This window comes from Lates calcarifer, linkage group LG17, assembly GCF_001640805.2.
Source record: "Lates calcarifer isolate ASB-BC8 linkage group LG17, TLL_Latcal_v3, whole genome shotgun sequence".
NCBI classification, from domain to species: Eukaryota; Metazoa; Chordata; class Actinopteri; family Centropomidae; genus Lates; species Lates calcarifer.
The window spans coordinates 10025102-10046773 of NC_066849.1; the positions used below are offsets into that span (position 1 = coordinate 10025102).

Below are 21672 nucleotides of genomic sequence, written 5' to 3' on the forward strand. Positions count from 1 at the left end.
TGTTAACTTTTAAGCATCTTTGCTGATAAAATTACTTGACTGAATTACTGTTGATCAACTAATCTATTAATCAACTAGAGGTTTTGTGGCAGTTTTTAGCGCTCATCACTATGAAAAAATGGACCCTCTACAGTGAGATAAAGAGTAGCCACCACAGCCGTACAGTCCAGCCTGAAGTTTGCGGCTTAAAGCTTTTACTGAGGGAGGACTAGCCTCTAAATGTTCCTCTCAGCCTGCCCTGTTGACCTGCAGGTTATTGACCAATCAGCTGTGATTATGTTACTTACTGTCCAATCAGCCACACTCATACTGGCTAATTAGACCAATCCCCCTCCTCCAGGGCAGCAGGGGCCACCAGGTCCCACTCCAAATGGGCCCTTAATTACTGTGCTGAAATTAAGTACCTGGTAAGCCGGTCCACATTAAGGAGTTCTCCTTCCTCAAGATATTGATTTCATGGACAGCATACAAAAAAAAGGAACTGCTGAAATTTTTGCTGTCATTTAAACGTGCAAATAAACTGTTACAGGCATTCTTTCTGCTGATGTTAGGAACAGCCATGACACTTGATATGACAGACTGCGAAATGGAGCAGAAAATATTAGCTGATTGCCCAGAACTGTCAAGAGAATCGTTCAGTGGCACCCTGTCACATGTTGGTCATTTCCCCTCGTAAAAGACGTTTGATTTGCACGCTTTAGTGTTGTTATCTCCTAAATAGGGTCCCTATAAAACACTGTGGATCACTGATGTACACTCTCCCTTATGTTCTTTTGATTTTTGGCCATCAAGAAAACATGAGTTCAACGATAGGTGTCCTAAAGATAAAAAAGAACAATAAATTTAAACCCTGCAGCGACCCAGTGCCAAGCTCTCAAAGCATATGAACTAAAATAGAAACGTGTTATTAAAGTATTTAAAGATTAAAAGACAGAGTTGGTGCCCCGAGGCGTTCAGCAAGCACTGGGGTCCCCTCTAGACAAGGAGGCCGCTGAAGGAACACATATGGTGCGAGTGTGTGTGTGTTGTGCTGCCCTTCTGTCACTCGACAATAAAGCCAGCGTACATTATCATATCTATCGGTTGGTGTTAAGGAGATTGCTGCTCTGTCAGACGGGCTGCGGCGAGAAGGCGCAACCATCACAAATCCAATCAGCTCTCAGGGAAATGAAACGGGACGCAGGTTTGAGTTTGTTACTGAAAAAGACACAACCAGGTACAGGCACTGGGGGAAGGGGGGGGGGCAAGGTGATCTAACATCTCCTGGCCTGCATGTGTGTCTGAAATATATTGCGATTTGAACAGCTGACCTGCGTCTATCTGAGCCACGCTGCAAAATTTCATTCTGTGTCTCTCTGCATAATCTGAGGCAGGATCACTGGTGGGCGGGACAAAACATAGAAACCAAGACTTTCATTATTCTGTTATTATTTTAACTGATTGACATGGGATATATTTTCTTGTATGGAGTTAGAATGGGATGAATAGGAGATGAGAGGGGTCATTAGCAAGCCAAATTACTCTAGTACTGTTCTAATTAAACACAGATTTTCTGAAAACTAAATTTTCAGGGTCAGGCGGCAGCCAGGGGAAAATAATGTGTTCTACTGTACCAGCTCATGTATTGCTGAGACAGACTCAGTGCAGGCAAAAGCTGGATGTAACCATTATTAGCTCAGTCCCACCCACATTTAGAGGGAAAGCCCATGTCGTAGTTGTTGTCACTTCCCTTTCAGAGACGTTAATCTTAAGAAATTATCAGGCAAGTCAACATTCGCGGTTAATTAGCACCACCAATCTGCAAGAAATCTTGTACACTGCACACCCTTGTAATAGTAAATTTTCTATCCAATTATCTAATCATTTCAATCTAATCATCTCATCATGGGAAGCTCTTTATGGCATTATGGGTAGTTACTGCTGGTATCTGAGCCACACAACTCAGAAAAGAGGGAAACTTTTAACTGCTCTTACTTTGAAGGGTCACAGGAGAGATCTAAATTGCAGTGCAGGGTCATGCAAAGTCTGTTTTATTCATTCAAATGAGAAACAAAGCATAAAAAAAAAATAGAGGAGCTGGCACTGTCAGCACACACACACAAACACACACACTTTGTATCCAGAACAGAGGAGGAAGGGATTAGCGTCCAGCCGTCCAGAAGAAGACAATTACTAAAATTAAATGCCATCACGATAATTATTTGCAATTAACCGTGGTCTGACAAAGCCAGTGGTTACAATTTGCTTTTCCATTATAATAAGGAGAGTAAACAAAGACACAGAAAGACAGGCTGCTCGTGGAAGGTCTACATGATAATCCTGTGCATGTCTTTGGCCAGCCATCTATCCAGATAGAAAGAAGAGAGGAGACATAGAAATTAAGACAGAGATGGAGACAAATGGAGATAAGGAGGTCCACAGAGCATAAGTGAAAGAGCCAGAGTCCAAAAAAAATAAAGTTAGAGAGCGCCAACCATGCCGTCCCCTTCCCTTATCAGAACAGACTCTTCTTAATGGGACAAAATGCTGCAATCAAAGAGTGGAGGCGGAGAAACACAACCCTTCCAGTTGTCTTTATTACCTTGACTCAAGTAGCAGCTATTCTCCTGGCAGCAGCAGTGTGTTCAGCGAGCAGGAGGAAACAACAACATCACTGTGCCATGTAAATCAGGAACACTCCCTTTGGACTGTGTCTAATAAATATAGCAACTGTCACTGCAAGAAGATTAACAGCTTAAGAGAAACCAACAAAAAAAATGCAGTTGTGTGCGTGTTGTCGGGTGGAGGATATTCCTGCTATCAGGTACATGATGGAGACTTGAGAGAGTGAAAGTGGACAGGAAAGTGGCAGAGCAAAAATGAACTGACACATGCAGTAAATTAGGTAGTGCTAGAATCTCTGACATTTCTTGACCTTGGTTGGTAACTAGACAGCAAGTTAACACGGGCTGTCTCTGCAAAAGTACATGTACCATTGTCTCCTGTCTCGCAAGTGACTCCAACCATGCCACCATTTTGCTTCTCCGATTTTTGACTCTCCACGTGTTCATTCTCCTCAAACATGTGTTTCAAGAGCGTTTGTAGATGGCCAGCGATGCAAAATTGAGCTTATCCATTTTAGTCTGAAATTTTTGCAGTTATGAATGGTGGCGGAACAAAGCTCTATTTATTCCAAACCCAACTGCTTCCAGTTCTTTGTTGTCTGCGATTCCAGAAAGTACCTGATACCTGCACTATCATATTTCTACAGGACTTGGACTGTATTTGGATATGGTGAATTCATGAAACACTGGCAGACTGAGAAGAGAACTTCCTGCATGATTCCAAGATGGTTACCCTTACTGCTATTCTTGTAGCCACACCAGATGAATAGCCTACTAGAGCCATCTTTGTTTTGTTCCATTTAAGTTAACAGTGTGTTGCTCCTTTTGAATCAGCTGAATTGACTGTGTCAGTATTAATGTTGGATTATATTTAGATGCAAGTGATGGAGACTTTCCAGACATTTTGCCACCATGTTGTTGACACTGTATTTCTTTTCAGCCAGTGGGAAATATCATAGCTGTCAGAAATTCCCGATGTCTTCAACTCTGAATTACAATTAGGAGGCTGGTGTGAATGGTTTTTCTGACTCGGCTCCTCGTATTTACGATCTGAACAACATGAAGTGAAGAAAGAAGGATAAATTAGACAATGAGAGGAGAGGGAGAATGAGAGGAAGAAGACAACTGTCTGATACTGATGTTTCTAAAGAGCGGTCCAGACATTTAGGAGCAGAGGATGGCTGTACTCTCACTGTTTCCTCTGCCCCTCACAAACAACAATTTCAGCCAGAGGCTATCACTCAGAGGATCCCTCCACATACTGTGTTGTTGTGCTGAGGTTTTTGTGTGTTAATGTTTTCTACGATGGGGGGGTTGGGGGTGTGTATTGAGGATTCAGCGGCCATCCAGCGAAAACTGGTTAAAGCAATCGATTTTGGGATAAGGAGGAGACAACTAGCAGCAGCCAATGGAGAGGGAGCTAATGACACAATCAACACCTGCAGCCCTTGCTGAGCCTTTTCTTTATCCTTCCACCCATAACAACAGATGTGGATGAGTGACCCCCACTACCAGCCTCCTTCTTCCTCCCCCTCTTACAGCCATGGTCTTATTCTGAAGCACCCCCCTCACCACCTACCAACGCTGTCCTACAGGAAACAGAGGCAGAAACAGGAGGGAAGAAAACCCCAGTGACGTGCTGAGGAGGGGACAACGGCAGTGGGGCTGGGATGGCGGTAGGGTCGGGGTCTTAGATTTGGCTGTTTAACACAAAAGAGGGTGGAATGCAAAGAGTTAATCCGTCCGGGGGTCTCTCTTCCGCAAACAAAGGGACAGGCCTCCAGACAAAGGTTGAGGGAGGGGGAGTGAAGGGTGAGGGATGAGGGAGGTTGGTGGCTTTCCTACCATCTGGAGCTTTTGTTTTGGGGGAGGCTGGAGGTTGAAGGGGGGGGTTGATGGTGGGGGTGGGGGGGTTGCTGGGTGGCATAGGGTTGGACAGGGGACTCCGCCCCCTCCTCCCCCTCCCCCCAGGCCGACCCCCGGACCCCACCCCCAGTGAGTCTCCATGTCCACGTGCTGCGTGGCCCAGACAGACGCCCCTCAGCTAGGTCATACTACACTGGAGCCCTGCCCTGCTCAGTCTGGCTAATCATCAGCCTACTCTCCAACTGCTCTCCGGCACACACACACACACACACACACACACACACAGTCATCTCCCACACTCTGCTGAAATATATCAATACAGTCAGAAAACACACTAGAAGGAAGTACAGTTTCCCTTTCTATTTCCCTCTCTCTCTCGCTCTCTCTCTCTCTCTCACACACACACACACACTGGGCCAGTCTCCCTGAGCCCTCTTATTGGTTCGGGCAGAGGCGAGAGCAAACTTACACAGTGCTGTATGTTTGTGTATGTCATTCTGTCAGTATTACTGGTAGCTGTCCAATTGAGAGCTGTCAGGTTGAGAGAAGCCAGGCTCTTTAAGGACCATTATGAACCGTGTCAACATGCAGCACAATTACAACACACGCTGGGGCCAGAGAGGATGAATGAATGAAGCCGCATGTCCGGGTTTATTACACAGGGCCGGCCAGGGGGCTATGGGGATGAGCAGGATAGCATGAATGACAAACAAAGCGGGGCCTGTCAAACCTCTTATCCCGGCTCTCTTTGCCTCTCGTGCTGCCTTGCTGAGGATTCAGCCTCTCAACCTCCCTGCCTGTCTGCCTGCTTGTCTCTTTGTCTGCATATATCCAGCTGCCCAGCGTCCTCCTTACTGCCTGTCTGCTCCCCTCTTTCACTTAAAGTTGGATTTTCTAGCTCTTGGCCTGACAACTAGAGAGAGGGAATCCTACGTTTGGGTGTTCCCATTCCATCTAATTCAGACATGGAGAAAAACAGTCTACGTGTCAGGCCGTAAGCCCGCTGACCCCGTTCTTCCAGTGAGACAGAAAACATTGTTCTCTATTTATCTAGCATTAACAGATCTGACAGACTTGTTTAAAGAAGCTGAAAGAAAAGAGGGACAGCCCACGTCAGAGATCATCAAGTAAAAAAACAATGGAGCAGATGTTTCAAACATCAAAAATGGCACTCCTTATCAGTAAATAATAATACACATAGACATGATACTTCTTAGATTCAGTGTGACTTACACTTTCTGTAGGTATCACTATCTCTGATGTCAGTCACGAATATATGTCCATAAACCCCTTTTAGAAATCATAGAAAAATGACGTTCCTCATTAATCCAGAACTTGCCTACAAATCATCACATGTTTACGTTTTCCTCAGTATCACAGGAATCCAGTAATAGCTTCCTGCACACCCATGAGTATAGGGCAAACAAGAACTGCTAATAGTTAATTCAGCATACTTTTAATGGCACCAATTTGCAAATACAGGCTAAAAAAATGGGGGCTAAAATCGTTGCTCACAGCATAACTCACAAAATCCATAGCAGCGTTATGCTTCCTATCTACACCCCACCCTCACCCCAAAGCATCATGGGAACTACACTTCCAAAATGTGGGGGGGAGGGGCTGTCTTAATTTTGTCCTGATTTCTTTAAACTGTTCAGTTTAAATAACAGAGCAAAGGAAGTTAGCTCACTTGTCAATCAGAGGGATGCCAGGAGTACAGCACTTAAACATGTGTGAGATGATGCACTTAGCATTCCCTGCAATTACTGTCCCTCACATTCTTTCAGACCATCAAGAGTACTTCTGCAGTATGAATGTGAGCTGTTGTAAAAAACGTTTGTGTGTATGTGTGTAAAAAAAATGTGTGTGTGTGTGGTCAAGAAAAAGAAGAGAGAGGGAGGTCAATATATACATACCACCACCATGAGTGTAAAAATCCTGGAGGTTCCCCAAGTGTAATGTTCTTCTCCCATCGGATCTGAGAGAAAGAGGTGGGATAGAGGGAAAAAAAAAAGGTTGAGGGAAGAAGACAGAGGAGGGAAATGAAAAATTAGACATCAGCAGCATGTTTTATGCATAATGTAATCATTTTGCTCAACTGTCCTCCCAACTTTAGACAGACAGAGCGATAGCCAGATAGAGAAATAGGCCGATGGGCAGCACAGTGAAGTGCAGTGCGAAGTTTGCGGATAAGACACTGTGACTGTCTTGAAGCAGCAGCCCTCTCCACTGCCCTCACAAACCAGCAGAGCTCCTGCCTGTATCTGGACACTGAGATAAGATCCAGTGAGAGATAGCAGACCTGCTGCCTGCTTCACACACTCCTACTGACATGACTCGGCACACAAACGCACGAGCACACACACACACAGATTCAGTGCATGCATACAGTCTGAGAGATGATTCACTAGAGTCTGTGAGGACAGGATGAGAGCAGCAAGATTTCTCTATTTTTCTAAATATATACTGTATATAGAAAAACAGATCCAAGCTTCAGATTTCTATTAAAGTGTCTATTCTATAGATTTCCCCTGTGCTTTTTATAGTGATGTGATGTGCCGTATGTGGGTGTGGGCCTGTTGATTTAATGCTGCTAAAGAGCTGAGTGCTGCACTGTGCAGGAGAGCATGGAGTAACAAAGTCCTCTTGGGGACAGAAGTGTATTGTGTGTACACTATAAACGCGAGTGTGTGTGTTTGTGTGCTTCTCACGGAAGGAGGAACAGAGGCTAATTGAGGCAGGAGAGTCCAGGTGATAGCACTCTCATTAGATGGCACTGAGCAGGTGTGTGTGTGTGCCTTCAGTCTACCTATGAGGATAGAAGTCCCTTATCTATTGAAACATTTGTGCATGTTTTTCAGTGTGTGTGTGTGTGTGTGTGTGTGTGTGTGTGTGTGTGTGAGGGATTGTGATTTAGAGAGGCTGAGAGAGCTGAACACACCACAGCTTGAGGAAAAATCTTCACCCCTTTAACATCACATATGTTGATTTAAGAAAAAACAACAGAAATACATAAAATAATCTGCAAACTGAGAAACACATTGATTAGTTTGACTAGACATATGCAGCATTAAGAAACACACTGCAAATACAGGAAACAGAAGCAAACATAGACATGGTGTAAATTGTATGAAACAGAAGTTTTCCTGAAGTCAACAACTCTGTAACTATGCTGTAAAATGAACATTATTGAATATACTGGATATAACTCCTACCATTTGCCTTGAGAGTGTTTATCAGATTTAGTGTCTACCAGTTCAACTTTCAAAGAAGCTTTCAAAAAGAAGTATTGCCAGTACCACATTGATTCAAGTCTGTATATGCTTGCATGTTCTTTCTTTGTAGTGTGTTTTTCATGCCTCTTGTGTAGTCCTTTGAATGTATTTCTCAATTTTCTTGCATTTTATTCACTTTTTTAATTTTAATTTATTCATATTTCTTCTTGTTTTTTTACTTTTCTCAATGACACATGTATGTTGCAAAAGAGGTGAAGATGTTTCCTTTATTTTCTTGTATTTGCTCATATTTTCTTAGGATACAGTCAACAAGTCACTTGTCCCTGCCCTCAAATATGACCCATAGGAGTGCACCAACGGCAGGCCTACCAGACCTCCACCATCATTGTAACAATAATAAACAGGTTGTAGAAAGGCCACAATTTGGTCAGGTTTAGACACAAAAGCTCCTTGGTTAGGTTTAAGAAAGGACCATGATTTGGGTTGAGCGTATGTTAAAAGTACTAAGTAAAAGTGCAAGGTACTTTGTTAAGGTTAGAGGACTTCCATCGTCATGGTTACAAAAATTAACACATGGTTAAGGGATGTTCATGGGTAAAAGAAACAACGCTGGATACTGTTTTCACACGGGAAACAAACAGCTGTCTCTTATGTGACAGTCCTGTGTTTTATCAACCCATCCATCCACCCATCCCAACCTCCTCCTTCCCGTCATAATTACTTGAGCCTTAGATTATGAGAGGTCGCCCGACAATAAAACGTAACTATGGGTCGTAATGAGCTGCTTGCACAGGGATGGTGTCAATGCAGTGCACTGAGCACTCTTGGACACTATAGTAAGAAGAAAGTAGCAGTAGTAAGAGGAGAAAACAAGGAATGAGGAGGATTAACAGGAGGATATGGAGAGGGAGAGGAGGGAAAAAGTGGGATGATCAAAGTATAACAGAAAGGGACACAGGGGGAAAAATCAAAGCAGGGAGAAGGCGATCAGGTCTTGAGTACTTCAAGAAGAGCTGCAGAACAATGAGTGAGTTCTAACACAGTCATTGGATGTTGACTGATGTAGATGAGTATAACAAATCTGTCTGTTTGCAGCCTTTCTTCAAATACTCATGAGAGATTCCTCAACACTTTAAAGCCTACAGCTAGAACCACATGAAGGGGAAAAGGTGAAAGGTCAAGCTGCAGTGTTTGCTCAGATGTACCCATTACTGTTGGTCTAATCCTAATACACTGACTCTGACCATATAAGACAACTTAACAGGAACTAAGCCGTGGTTGAAATAAACAAAATCATTAAGCAATTCACTGTTGCAGGCGCAACATCTGAGACAAGTGGCGTCAAATTGACTAAGCAGTCTTAGCATGCATGCCTCGTGGACATGGGCTGTTGTGCGTGTGTCGGTGTGTATGTTGCTCAAATTCCTGTTGAAGACCAACTAAGTGTGTGTGTCTCTGGTTGTCTGCGACCCAGAACTTCACCCCTTTCCAGCAGCTCACCAATAACACTCAATCTCTGGGAGAAGATTCACCCACAAGGGCTCTGATGTCAGTGAGGCTCTCTGCAGCCCAACCACTTAATCTCCCTGTGCTGCTCCCCCCATCTCTGCTTCATATTTTAGAAGTCCGCTCCTGGTTGTTGGCAGCTGGGCTGGCCTCCAGCAGCCGCGCCCGCCTGCCTGCACACTATAAGCAAACAATTTCTGTCTGATTGAGTCTGATTGATGCATCCGTCCCAGCGAGTGTGATTTAGTTTCTGTTTTCTGGGGTTTTTTTTTTCTTTTTTTTTTTCTTCAATTTTTTTTCTTCAATTGTCAACTTATTTGGAAGAGATATGACTTTTTAAATGATTAATTAGGGCATAACTCTCAGCAAGACAGAGAAAAATCATATTTCACAAAATAGCAAACTATTCCTTTAAGTACGTTTTCTCTATTAGTACGTTTTCTCTGTCACCAAACATGGTTTCTTGTCAGGAGCAGGTGGTGATGATGGTGATTACCAAGAGCTTTAGACATCATTGCTTTTACAATACTAGAGATTAGAATACAAATTCTGAGCAGCGCTACTTCCTCAGAGCAGTCTGGCTGCTACAGTGAGTCCCTATTGGAAGGTGATTGAAACTGGCCAGCGGGGCCAGGGATAGCTGGTTAGCATGCTAACTTCAGTAGGGGAAAAGAAGGGATAAAACTTAAAGCAAAACATTGTCATTGCTTCCAACTGATGGAAACAGCTTTTGGTGAGTAAAGGAATGAAGTTTGATGCTGACATTTCTTCTAGACTGGTTAGTAAACAGCCATTAATGTTAACACTGGCTACGTAGTCATGCAAAACTTACAAACAGCCCCTTTAATATAATATTTGTTTATGTAATTTCATTGCTTTCTACAAAATAATTTATAAAGTTAATTTAAAACTCAACTCTCTCACTTCATTAAAGCTTGTTGCCAGCACTTTTACAGGCGACCAGCTGAACTGCCTGTTAAAGCCTCCCTGCTCACTACACTGTCAGTGCTGGGTGTATGCATCGTTTGTGTGTAACACTCATCTGTGAGCTCATGTGGGTGCAACAGTATCTCTGTGTGACTCTACACCAAGCTCACCTGATGAAATGACAGATAAATGATGTCAGTATTAAAGTTGAATGATGGAGACCAGCCCTTGCTTGCCATTAAAGTCATCTCTCTGTGTTGGGGAGTGTATTAAGTGGAGCTGAATAAAGCCAGTGGGCAGGAGAGGTGTTGCACAAGAGAAGGTCTGGACACAGTACCATTAGCAGGAAGGATGTCCATTAAGGAAGAGGATGCAACACATTAGAGCCCTTACCTCTTCGACAGTTCAGGGGCCTAATATAGGACTAATAAGTCTAGCAGACCTGGGACAAATGGTTATGTTTGGAATGGTTTCAAAGACTAAAGGTACACTCGATTTAACTTAACAGGGACTGGCTTCGTTTCTAAATGTCACAGCTGACGGCGAGCAACAACACATGCTTACACTATGTCAAACTGCTCTAATTATACAGAGTTTATGATTACAAATTAGACCTAATAATGAAGGGCGGGTAATCACATTAAGTAGCCCAACCGATGCCATGTTTACATCGTCCCAAATTAATAAACAGCAAAAAGAACACTGCTGTTGTTTAGCCACTGTAAGGAAAAAAAAGAAAGAAAGAAAAAGAAAAAGGGTCTTACTAACATATTAATATTGTTACAATTTTCAAGTCCAGACCTCAGCTTGTAGTAAGATTACTCAACCACTGCTTGAACCCAGAACAACCTATAATGCGAATTCCATTCCTGGTCACACAATAGAGGGGGAATCACTCTCATCCTTTATGAACAGAAGCTTGAACTGAAAGAATTTCTTACCTCTGACAGGAAGGTCTGTGCTGATTTCTGTGCGCCGACATGCAGCAAATACTCGTACACATATAAAGCTAACCTGGAAAACAGAGACAAGGAGAGAGAAAGAGAGAAGTCAGTGTTGAGCATCACATCTTTTACATTCCACTTACTCCTCAATTCACCCTGGAAAACAGAGCTCATTTGAAAGATTAAATGCATGGCACTTGTTTCATTTCATGTAGCCCATCAACCAAAGTCCAGCAAATGTGCACAATAGGCAGAAAATCATCACTGTGTCATCTGAGATGCAGCTTGGATAAACAAGATTTTACAGTATGAAGATCATATACACTGCGGAGGGGCTGTAAATGTGTGATGTAAAGCTCTGCAGCTCTGAGCTAAAGAGCCTCAATGGCACTCAGCCATATCCCTGTGGTTTTAGGAACTCTGCTGTTGAGGCATAGAGGCTGAAAACAAAACAGTGTAGACTCTGAGACGAACATGGACAGACGAAAAATATCCTCAGATGTGGCTGAAGTTGGACTCAGATATTACCACACTGCTCGCTGGTTTCCACTAATTACACATGTTGACGCTTATTTATGCATCAGGCACAGGGTTGGTAAAATGGCTGAACAATAAACTGTAATTATTTTCTGAAAATGAAAAATCCCTAAAGAAACTCACAGAAACACAGTCAAATATTATCAACCTATCAAGCTGTTACAGATAACTATCATAACCAGCAGACACAGAGCAACATCAGAATCCCATTGGCTAAATCTCACATCCTGACAAATACTCACATTTTAGCTCTGACTCATCAAACTCATGTATTTACATGTAGTTTAATGGGGTCAACCAAATGCTAAAAGAACAACCAAAATATAGCTGGTAAAATGCTAAGTAGCAAAGGGCTGAAAAGTTCTGTGTTGATTCTCAGTGGGCTTGGTTCTACCAACAAACCTTTCACATCCCAAGGAGCCATTTGATTTAATGTAGATAGCAAAAAAACAAAAGGTCATAAATCCTTTAGCACTAAACAATTTACTGCATACCTCAGTATTTTGCATGTTCCCAAAAATGGTTCAACACAATACAGCCTTTAACAAACACAGAGTGTAACAGTGGAAACTCTGGTTGAAAGGAGAAATGTGACAATTGTTCTCTAGTTTGACATGTTGAACAATTTAGTCATGGGGAGAACAAATCATACCTATGTAAACTAATTATACTAATAATTTGGATTGATTTGGCTCACTATTACATGATTTTAAACAAGTCATGCAAATTTTGACTGTGCAGTTTGCCAACCAAAACTCCATGAAGTCACCGCTTCCAGCCAAGTAGTCTGATATACAGTGTAAAACCCCCTGTAGAAGCACAACGTGTCATCTCTATACTTCACTTTTGTACAAATTAAACATACAAGATCTAACATGTTAATTAATAAACTTTAGGTGTGCTGGTATGCAGATTTTGTTATGTTTGGATAGATTCAGGCTAGCAGTCTCCCCTTGTTTCCAGTCTTTATGCTAAGCTAAGCTAACTGTCTCCTGTCTATTGCTTCAAATTTACAGACAGACAGAGAGATGCCAATCTTCTAACTTACTCTGTGCAAGAAATCTACTTAAGCGTATTTCCCCAAATGTTGAAGTATTCCTTTAGATCACTTCAGCCTATATTAGACTGAACAAAGGCCTGTTTTCGACTGAGAAAGCAAAATGACTGAAAGTTTACTAAAGACAGTAAATTGATCTGAGTCTGCTCAATTAAAATCACACATCTCCATATCACAGAGTGTGATTTTTGGGGCCCGATCGTTAAACTTTTTCTCTCAACAGGTGACTCATCCTTGTTACTTGTCACGGCCAACTCCTTGTTAGCTCTGGTAAAATCACTGAGAGACAAGAAGGGATCAAGACTACTGCAGTTGGCCTAGATTTCACAAAACTCAAACGAAGAACTACATATTAACAATAACATTGTCTTATTCTGTGTCTGCAACAAAATAAAAACATCTCAGATGTTGAACCCGCAGAGAGACACACATGGGCCCCTAACTCTGACCATTTCTGAAAAAAGAAACCTTTGCTAGACAGACAACACGGCCTACAATCATCTGTATGCAACCGTCTCCAAGTATGAAACGAAGAAGAGGAGAGCTGCTGTGCTCATGTGTACGGTGGCCGACTGTTTTTATGCTGATCACATGCGTCAAGGCCGGAGCAGACGCAGAGTTATAATGTTTGGGTTGATGCAGGATGATACTGAATGAATCAATAATGAGCTGGGCCAGAGTTGAACAACCTGATTCTTTATCTTCTCAAAGATATCACCGAATTTCACTGCAATGTCTCAACAGCCATCTGCTAATAAAAGTATCTGCTACATCTGGTCCAAACCAGTTTCAACTAGCATTAGACACTAGATGCTATCGCCTCTTGTATTTCTCACTCTTACATCAGTTACAACTGTATCAACACACATTTCAGATATTTAGTGTAAACAGGCTGTTTAAAAAAAAGGGGATTTGTTGTTCGATAGAGTTTTTCTGTGTGTGTGTCTGTGTTGAGTGATAATGGACGGGTGGTCAGTGTCATTACTAAAGGCTTGGTCACAGATTGTACTGTACAGAAGAGGATTAGTAGGAGCAAACTGCCTGTTGTAAATGTTTAATATTGATCTCAAATGGAGCAGCTGTTCCGGTATCATCAAGTGAAACTGATCAGTGTTGCGTTTAGGAACAAGTCTATCACATTTAATTATGCGTTGCCTGTAAATTTGTGTAATGAAATTGCTTCAGAGGCCTCTATTTGCATAAGTTTGTCTTCAGAAGAGAAATCAAAGGTTCTTGAACCTCTGAATAAGAAATGCAATTTCCAACTTTTATATACCTTTATATCAGTCTAGCTAATAACATATAATGATAGGATTGGCTATTGTGTTTTACATAAGACCAGTGACTAACATAGCTGCCTTATAGTTGACTGAGAATGTTAGTGAGACTGTTAATTGCACATGAAAACACAGAAAGAAATTGAGTTTTTGTTGGGGGGTTTTTTATCCGAAAAAATAGAGGATTTATTTTTTTTAAAGTAGTGACTGCAATCTTTCTCTCTGGACCCAACAAACTCTTGGCATAAGTTAAGGCAGTCTTTTGCCTGAGGGGCAAAACCCAGGTCAAAAGACGTCTACATATATCTCTCTGGTGCTCATAAACCTTAATAGCTGTGAGCGCATGGTAATAATTGCAGCCAACTCAGATGAGTGTGTGCAGGTCCTCTCTTCTCTCATCAGGATTTTGGCAGCTGCATTTGGCTGTATTTTAGTGAGTAAATCAAACTGAGACTGCAGAAACTAGGGTGGACGTCACACCACTTTAAATTCAGATTTGTCTTTTTTTCCCCTTGTTTTTGGTGTTTTCTGTTTTTTTGGTGAATCACTGTAACACGGACGTGAACCTGTAGCTTTTGCAACATCAACCTGAGCTGTTCAGGGGTGTTTAATTTTCCCGGGCTCTAGGTAAAATGGGTCCATTGGTGTAAAATGTTGGGGGAAAAAAAGAAACCCCAAGGTCTTCTTTTCCAGTGTGAAATACCCAGAGGCAGGCGTCAGCTCCTATACACCCTGCGCACACTGTACAGCATCGAACAGTGATTCCCATGAGCACTGCAGCAATGAAATTTTCATGGCAGAGCCTGGTGTGATCTGAGGGGCTCTGTGCCCTAGCGATGGGCACCTGCCCCGGCTGCAATGCATTATTTAAAAACACTCATTCAATCCAGGCTTCAGGGGACACCTTTTGTTACTCTGTCAGAAGCAGTAAGTGTAACTGGGCTGAGGAGGAGACTTTTTTTGCGAGCTGATGGAGCAGAGCCCGAGGAAAGCCAGGTAGATAAAGGAGACATGGTGGAGGTGGAGGTGGGGGGTTGTACTGTACAGGAGAGCTGTGTCAGAGGGAAACTGAAGGTCAGAGCTCCAGCTTTTTCCCTATGTGGATACTGTAAACCTGAATTCCTTCCCTGTGAACCCTGCACTAGTTACACATCATGTCACTCAGGAATAAAAGATGAGATGCTTACAAGACAAACCACAACCACACGCAGTCGGATTCACATCTCACGTTTCCTCTCCTACATCGTTTCACTCTCTCCTTTCTGGGCTGAAAACGTCCACAAATGAAATCTAACAATAAAGTGTGCTGAAGCAAATTGCATGATGAGAAGCAGGAGATCAGTTTGAGTGGGAGGAGGAACGTTTGACCTTTGCTTTGACTGCTGACTGGGTATCAAGGCTCATGATATAAAGCTGGTGTGTGTTTACACTGACATAACCACAAAGCAGAGCAGAGCATCTGTTGTCTGTTTCTCACGCTCCTTCTCTTAAGCTACAAGATCATTTGCAAGAGTTTTCCAGCTTGGAGGAGCTGAGGCAAAAAAAAAAAAAAACCCTACAACACCATTTCTAATCTTCTTTCCTCTCCTGGCCCTAACCTCTTGTGGCCTAACTAGTACTTTGCTCCATGTCCACACATCAAGGAGATCTCTCCCACTGCCTCGTCCCCAGGAAACACACCTGACATTTAGCCCCGGGCTGCCCCATCCAGCCTTCCCTTTCCCTCTCTCGCCTCCAGAGACAAGGGCCTCTCAGCTGAGTTTAGCCAGCTAAAGCACAGACAGTTAGCAAATTAACTTTCATGTCTTCGTTTCAATAATTCAGCAGTGAGAGCAGGGGCAGGGTGAGGTAAGGTACGCACGGAGGAAGTGATGAAGGAGGATTAAGCAGTGCCCGTCACTGCGTCTGCTTTTGTATACAGTATATGTCTTTCAGAAAAGAATAAAGATATATAACATGCATAGTTTATAGATTCATTGCATTCTCAATGTAACACAAAGTGTAAATGAATAAAAACACAAAATATTATTTCATAAATATTAAATATTGATAGACATCTTAAAAGTGGTATAGATCTGACTCTGTGGAGGTGAACAGGTGTGAATGTAGTGCTGTATCACTTGAAGGTGAATGAGAGGTTGGATGCATGTTTGAGACACCTGTGATACTGTGAAGCTGTTTCACTGAAGCTTATTCCCACTGCACACACTGTTTATATTTGCTTGGCTTTGTTATGGCAGTTCCTTTGTCAAAACAAATCAGTGACTATAAGCGTGTAAATGCGCATGGCTTTAGCCATGGGTTAATCCACACACAAACACACATCCTTGCACACATGTACCCACACAGAAATGTACGCTTACAGTACACTCCTCGCTCACTCTGTGACGTTACCTATTGACAGCTGTAAACGTCCTCTAGCCTCACAGTCTGACTGCCTGATAACTTGTTCATTTCTCAGAAGTTAATCACAAATACATTTTTCAAGTGAAAGAGGCAGAGGAGAGAGATTTATACTGATTTGTGATAAGAGATTATATTGACATAGCTGACATAGTTTTGTTATCACCGCAGTCTCCTCCCATCACAGTTAATGAGAACAACAATGATGTAACTTACCAAGAAAATTAGTCCAAACTTAAGAAAGAATCACTTGTTTTCTATGTCAGAAAGACTTTATATTTAGGAACATGTGCCATCTTTTTTTATCTGTTGTCTGTTCAGACACATACTGTGCTCTGTATTCTGACAAAAGACATACACACTTCTCCTCTGTTTTGCCAAACTGATTAACAACCTCAGGCACGTAGCCTCAATATTTATACTGTCTCCTTTATTTTTAGTGAGAAAACTAACAAATTTGTGCGGATGCACCCAAAGCAGCTGACGAAAGGCAGCATTAATTGACTGTTGACATATCTGAATGAAAGCACAGTCAGCCAAAGGGTGCCGAGGGTAAATCAAGGGTTTCTTTACTTTTAGTGCAGTGTTTCTGCCTATGTTAGTGCGCAGCTCTTTATGCTTCCCTCAAAAGGCTAAAATGCAGATGGCAGAGCCATCTGTGTAGAATCAAAACCATGCATTCAGACCTGAAGATCCCCATTAAACAGCATGTAAATACATGGGAGGAGCCAGAGGAGGAGCGGAGAATGTAAAGAACCCCATGTTCAAAACAAACTGATTAACTTTACACTTGAAGTTCTTTCCCCAAACAAATCCACAAATACTTGAAATCTTACAAAAAATGTCTGTAAACAAACAGAGAGGTTTAGAAAACAAATGCAGGGAGCAGAATCCTTTAGGAAACTAAGGACGTGCTTTTAAAAAATGAGATGTTTGATCATACTATGAAATATTTCTATGAATGGCACCTTTAATTAAGAAGCCAGATTCATCAGTGCACATTTCAAAGAGGTTCCAGTTACTAAATAATGACATTAATATTGAGGCTTCTGTGTTACCCCTGTTCAAGTTGAATTGAACACTGAAAAATAAAAACATTAATTTTTGGTCACAAGGGCACCTGTTCTTCCTCTACCTTTATCATTATTATTAGCATGTTTTCTATTTACCAAATGTCTTATCACAACAATACTTCTCAAGGATGTGCAAATAACACTCACTTTCTCCTAATGCTTGGTACCTGTGATCTCAAGACAACGAGATCAGGCAGCTCAATTCTACTTGTATGGTGAGGCTTTGGGTGTGTGGAGGAATCCACATTAAGTGTGAAATGTACAGTACATGTGATAGTTTTATGTTGTATTTCTGAACAAACAGGATGGATTCAAGCCTTGGTTTCAAGGCTTTAAAGGAAATAAAAACACACACTATACAAACAGCTTTGTGCAGTATCATAAACACACTTAAACACACACGAGCTAGAATATTGGAACATTTTGTATACTGAACCTGAGGACTACTGTATATTATTCAGGTGGCTGCTAACTGAAGTGTTCAGTGCTATAAACACAGGAGGACATGCTGTACTATAGAGGGGCCTTTGTTGGGTTTCAGAGCCTACCACTGCACACCTGTATACACCAGGTTTCATGCATCAAGACACAAGCTGTACCAAAACTAACAAGTCCTACCTGAAATAAAGAAAGCATCGTTTCCTATGGCATTATGGGAAGGACTGCAATAGCAGGAGCTACAAAAAATAGTAAATAGAGACAATGTAGTAAAAAATAATAATGAAGGTACTGTTTCTTTTGGCTGCTTCAAAACTTCGAGGGTGAGTTTAATCCACATTTTCCCTGAAAAGCCTGAGCAGCTGGCCATCACTCACAGACTGCTAACAAAACCAAATAAGTGTGGTGTTAGGGAAAATCTGCAGGCCCTCTCTTTTTGAAATATGGTACATATATGAATGTGATTTTTTTATGAGACAACACTGTCAAAATAACACTCTTACAGGAACTACATAAGGAGGCAGTTCATTAAAAAAAAAAGCGAAATACAATCATTAATAAATATTTCTCCTTGCAACTTCTTCTGTGTTGTGCCAAATGGTCCAGTGTAACTTCACATGTTGTGCCCACACCCTTGTATTATCTGACTGCTTTCAACTACGCAAGGAAAACACTGCCAAGGACAAATAACATTTCTCTCTAGTTTATTAGTTTCTACTTCAACAAGTTTTATACATCTAATCTAACTGCAGTACAGTGTGACTTCGTCTCATTGAAGAAACAGGCCGTGGAATAAAAGTACTGTGTGGAACACAGGGAGAATAATCACTTATTTATGTGATTAGAGCGGATGTACAGTGATGTAAGTATTTTTAATTCTCTCTTTGTATTTTGAACAGCTAACCAGAACTGAGTCCAAGCTTACTCTATGAAACCAAGAGAGAAATAGATAGATGGAGTTAGTATTATTAATTTATAGTTTATTCTATTGAGTAAGTATATGACTTGGTTATCAATCCTCTAAGCAAGAGCTGCAGCTGTGATAACTGAGTCTGCCTTAGTCAGATACAAGTTCATCCAGGGCGCCCTCTTTTCAATATCTGAATATGTAAAGACCCATATGAATATGTAAATATGAATATGAGCTAATTCAGTGGTGCACTGAGGCAGCTGTTGTGAACTCCACATTTACAAGGAAACATGTGTTGGCCCTGCGGGGCAGGTTAGGGTGACAAGACAGGTGAGGGGAGAGGGCAAGCGTCACCCATTATGTCTGGACAATGACTACAGGCCTGTGACACACACACGCACACACACACAGATATACACACAAACTAAACTTAATAGGTTTAAATAAAGATTATATTTACTGTTCACTGAAGGTTCTGATAAATGAGGGGTGGAAATAAATGCAAACAAACACACTCAAATAAACAAATTTGAGATTTCTGTTCTTCACGAGCAGCCTTAACATGGAAGCATTCATAATTTCCAGTTCTCCAAAGACTTGTACTTCTTATGAGTTAAATTATTAATCCTCCTCCTACACTATCATTTGAAATACATGCTGCCTCTGCACTGATTTCACTCCCAATAACACATGGAACATAATCCACAGTCGCTGAACAAGCAAGTGCAACTAAAAACTGTCTAAAAACACAGCATTTAAATTATCCACTGCTCCCAGTGTATTGTAAACAACGTGATGAAGCTAGGGCACACAAACAGGTGCAAACACAGCCTCTAACGTCTGCTCCCAGCTCCATATGCAATATTAAAGCATCATATGCCAGTTCAAAGGTCACTCTGCCTAAAGCCACATGGGACTGTTTCCATTTAGGATTCACTCCTCCACCTCAACGCAGACTCAAACACACACACACACACACAGCTGCTCAATTTTCCAATAGACTGATGTGAATTCAGGGTGAAATTAAACGCTGGTGGCACCAGACATGCACAAAGTCGTACTCGAGGAAGCTTACACTAAGCACATAAGAAAGCAACATCTCTAGAAAGCTTAATCAATTGAATATGACATGGCAATGCATCAAAAAAATACAAGAGAGTCTCTAAAGAAATTTTGTCTCTATTACAGATGTATGAGGTGCTGTGTAGCAGCACAGCCTCCCAGGACTTGACAGTGTTTTTTAGATTACAGTTGCATCCCAGCAGGGATTCCTACTCAACTCCTCTAACCTCAGACTGTTTAGAGCTTAAAAATAGCTAATGATGATAAAAGACTGTACTGATCTAAAGTGCTGGGATGCAAAGGAGGTCCAGCTCTTTCTGAATGGTCCCCACACTGAAATATTCTGAGCAGCATCGAAATAAAGAGCAGGCAGGAGAAGCAGTGCAGCCTTCAGCCTGTGAGGGACTGTGACATTTAGAAGTTACATTGGCTTTTTACGTTTTATTAAAAAGCGAGAATGCATGCAGTCACCAACGATGCTTATACGTGAAAAAACTACATTAAACGCCAACAGCATATTCGTCTAAAAAATCGTATTTAAAAAGAAGCAGCACACAGTGATTTTGCCACATTTCCAGACACAATAACCACCAATAATTACACGCGACCCCTACATTCATCCATCGGTCTTATAATAAAAGTCTGCTTTTGTAATAATTACAGCTTAACGTTCGCGGCAGCATGACTCTCCCTCATATGAGTGGATGCTAAAAAGTTTACCACCGCTGCACGACTGCCGAATGGGACAAAACTTTTCCTCCTCATCGCCAGGGTTTGACCGCGAACCCGGCGTACCGCCTCAAAAATAAAACCTTAACATCCCGAGCAAAGCTGCCCGCGTTTCTATTGCTAAAAACAAAACACATACACCAAATAATTCAACCATCCGGCAGCTTCATCTCCTTAAAGTTTACGACGAGAGACGAACAGCCTTCGTCCGCACAGGGACGAGCTCGCAGCAGACACCCCACAGGAACATGTTTTACCCGAAATGATACTTTAAATGCAGATAGGAGCGTGCAGTTTTACTACAGCGTATCACACACAAAAATACATTGTTGCTCTCCACAAAATAGGTTTGCGCTAAGTTACAGCCGAGGTGTGCGCGCTTTGCACAAATACACGGTATTAGTAAATATCCCGTGCAAAAAAAAAAGTGCAAACAAGAGGTAAAAAAAAAATTAAGGGGAAAAAAGTTTAAGAGACGCACCTCTAAGGTGGTCGGAGGGGAGGGGGGAACCGCACGGAGGAGCGCACTTTTAGTACAGTACACTCCTTTTAAATTACAGTACCTAGTTTAGAAAGTTGACTCCCCTCCTCTGCCCCCCTCGCCCGCATGATAAGCAGGTAAAAAGTCTTTACATATAGCGGCGGGATTTCACTTACTTTTCTCTCGCTTGGCTATCGGAAGGGACGACAGCTCCTTTACCTTTGGCGTACATGCTGGATTCTGTTTTAAGACTTTTGCCCCACTCAACACCTGTCAAAGAAAGCAGCCAGGAAAACGCTCCATCTCCATAGCTACCCCTTTAGTGTTTTTCCTCCCCCCCTCCACCCCTCCCCAACCCTCCCCCTCCCTCCCTCCCCCCTTCTCCTCCTCCTCCTCCTCCTCCCCCCCTCCCTCCTCCTCCTTCTCTCTCCTCTCCCTCCCTCCCTCCTCTCTTTCTCCTCTCTCTCTCTCTCTCTCTCTCTCTCTCTCTCTTTTTTTTTTTTTTTTACATCTCCAACATTGGCCACAAATCAGGCACAGTTTCTATTGGGGGGACTTGAAACCGTCCTCTGTTGGATTTTTTTTTTTTCCCTCCTCAGCCGCTGTTCCGCAGGCCCGCTCCT

At 42.1% G+C, this 21672-nt stretch overlaps 1 protein-coding gene across 2 annotated transcripts in view; it reads right to left on the reverse strand.

Moving 5' to 3' along the window:
* Window positions 1–21407, reverse strand: part of ssbp4 (single stranded DNA binding protein 4) — an 83523-nt gene extending 62116 nt beyond the window's left edge. For both annotated transcript variants that reach the window (XM_018667380.1, XM_018667381.2), the window contains exons 1-3: window positions 21226–21407; window positions 11080–11152; window positions 6386–6447 (exon numbers count right to left, since the gene is read on the reverse strand). In XM_018667380.1, the coding sequence (XP_018522896.1) occupies window positions 6386–6447; window positions 11080–11152; window positions 21226–21281 (191 nt within the window). In that variant the 5' untranslated portion in view covers window positions 21282–21407. The remainder of the gene's footprint in view (window positions 1–6385; window positions 6448–11079; window positions 11153–21225) is intronic.
* Between the last annotated feature and the right edge of the window lie 265 nt (window positions 21408–21672).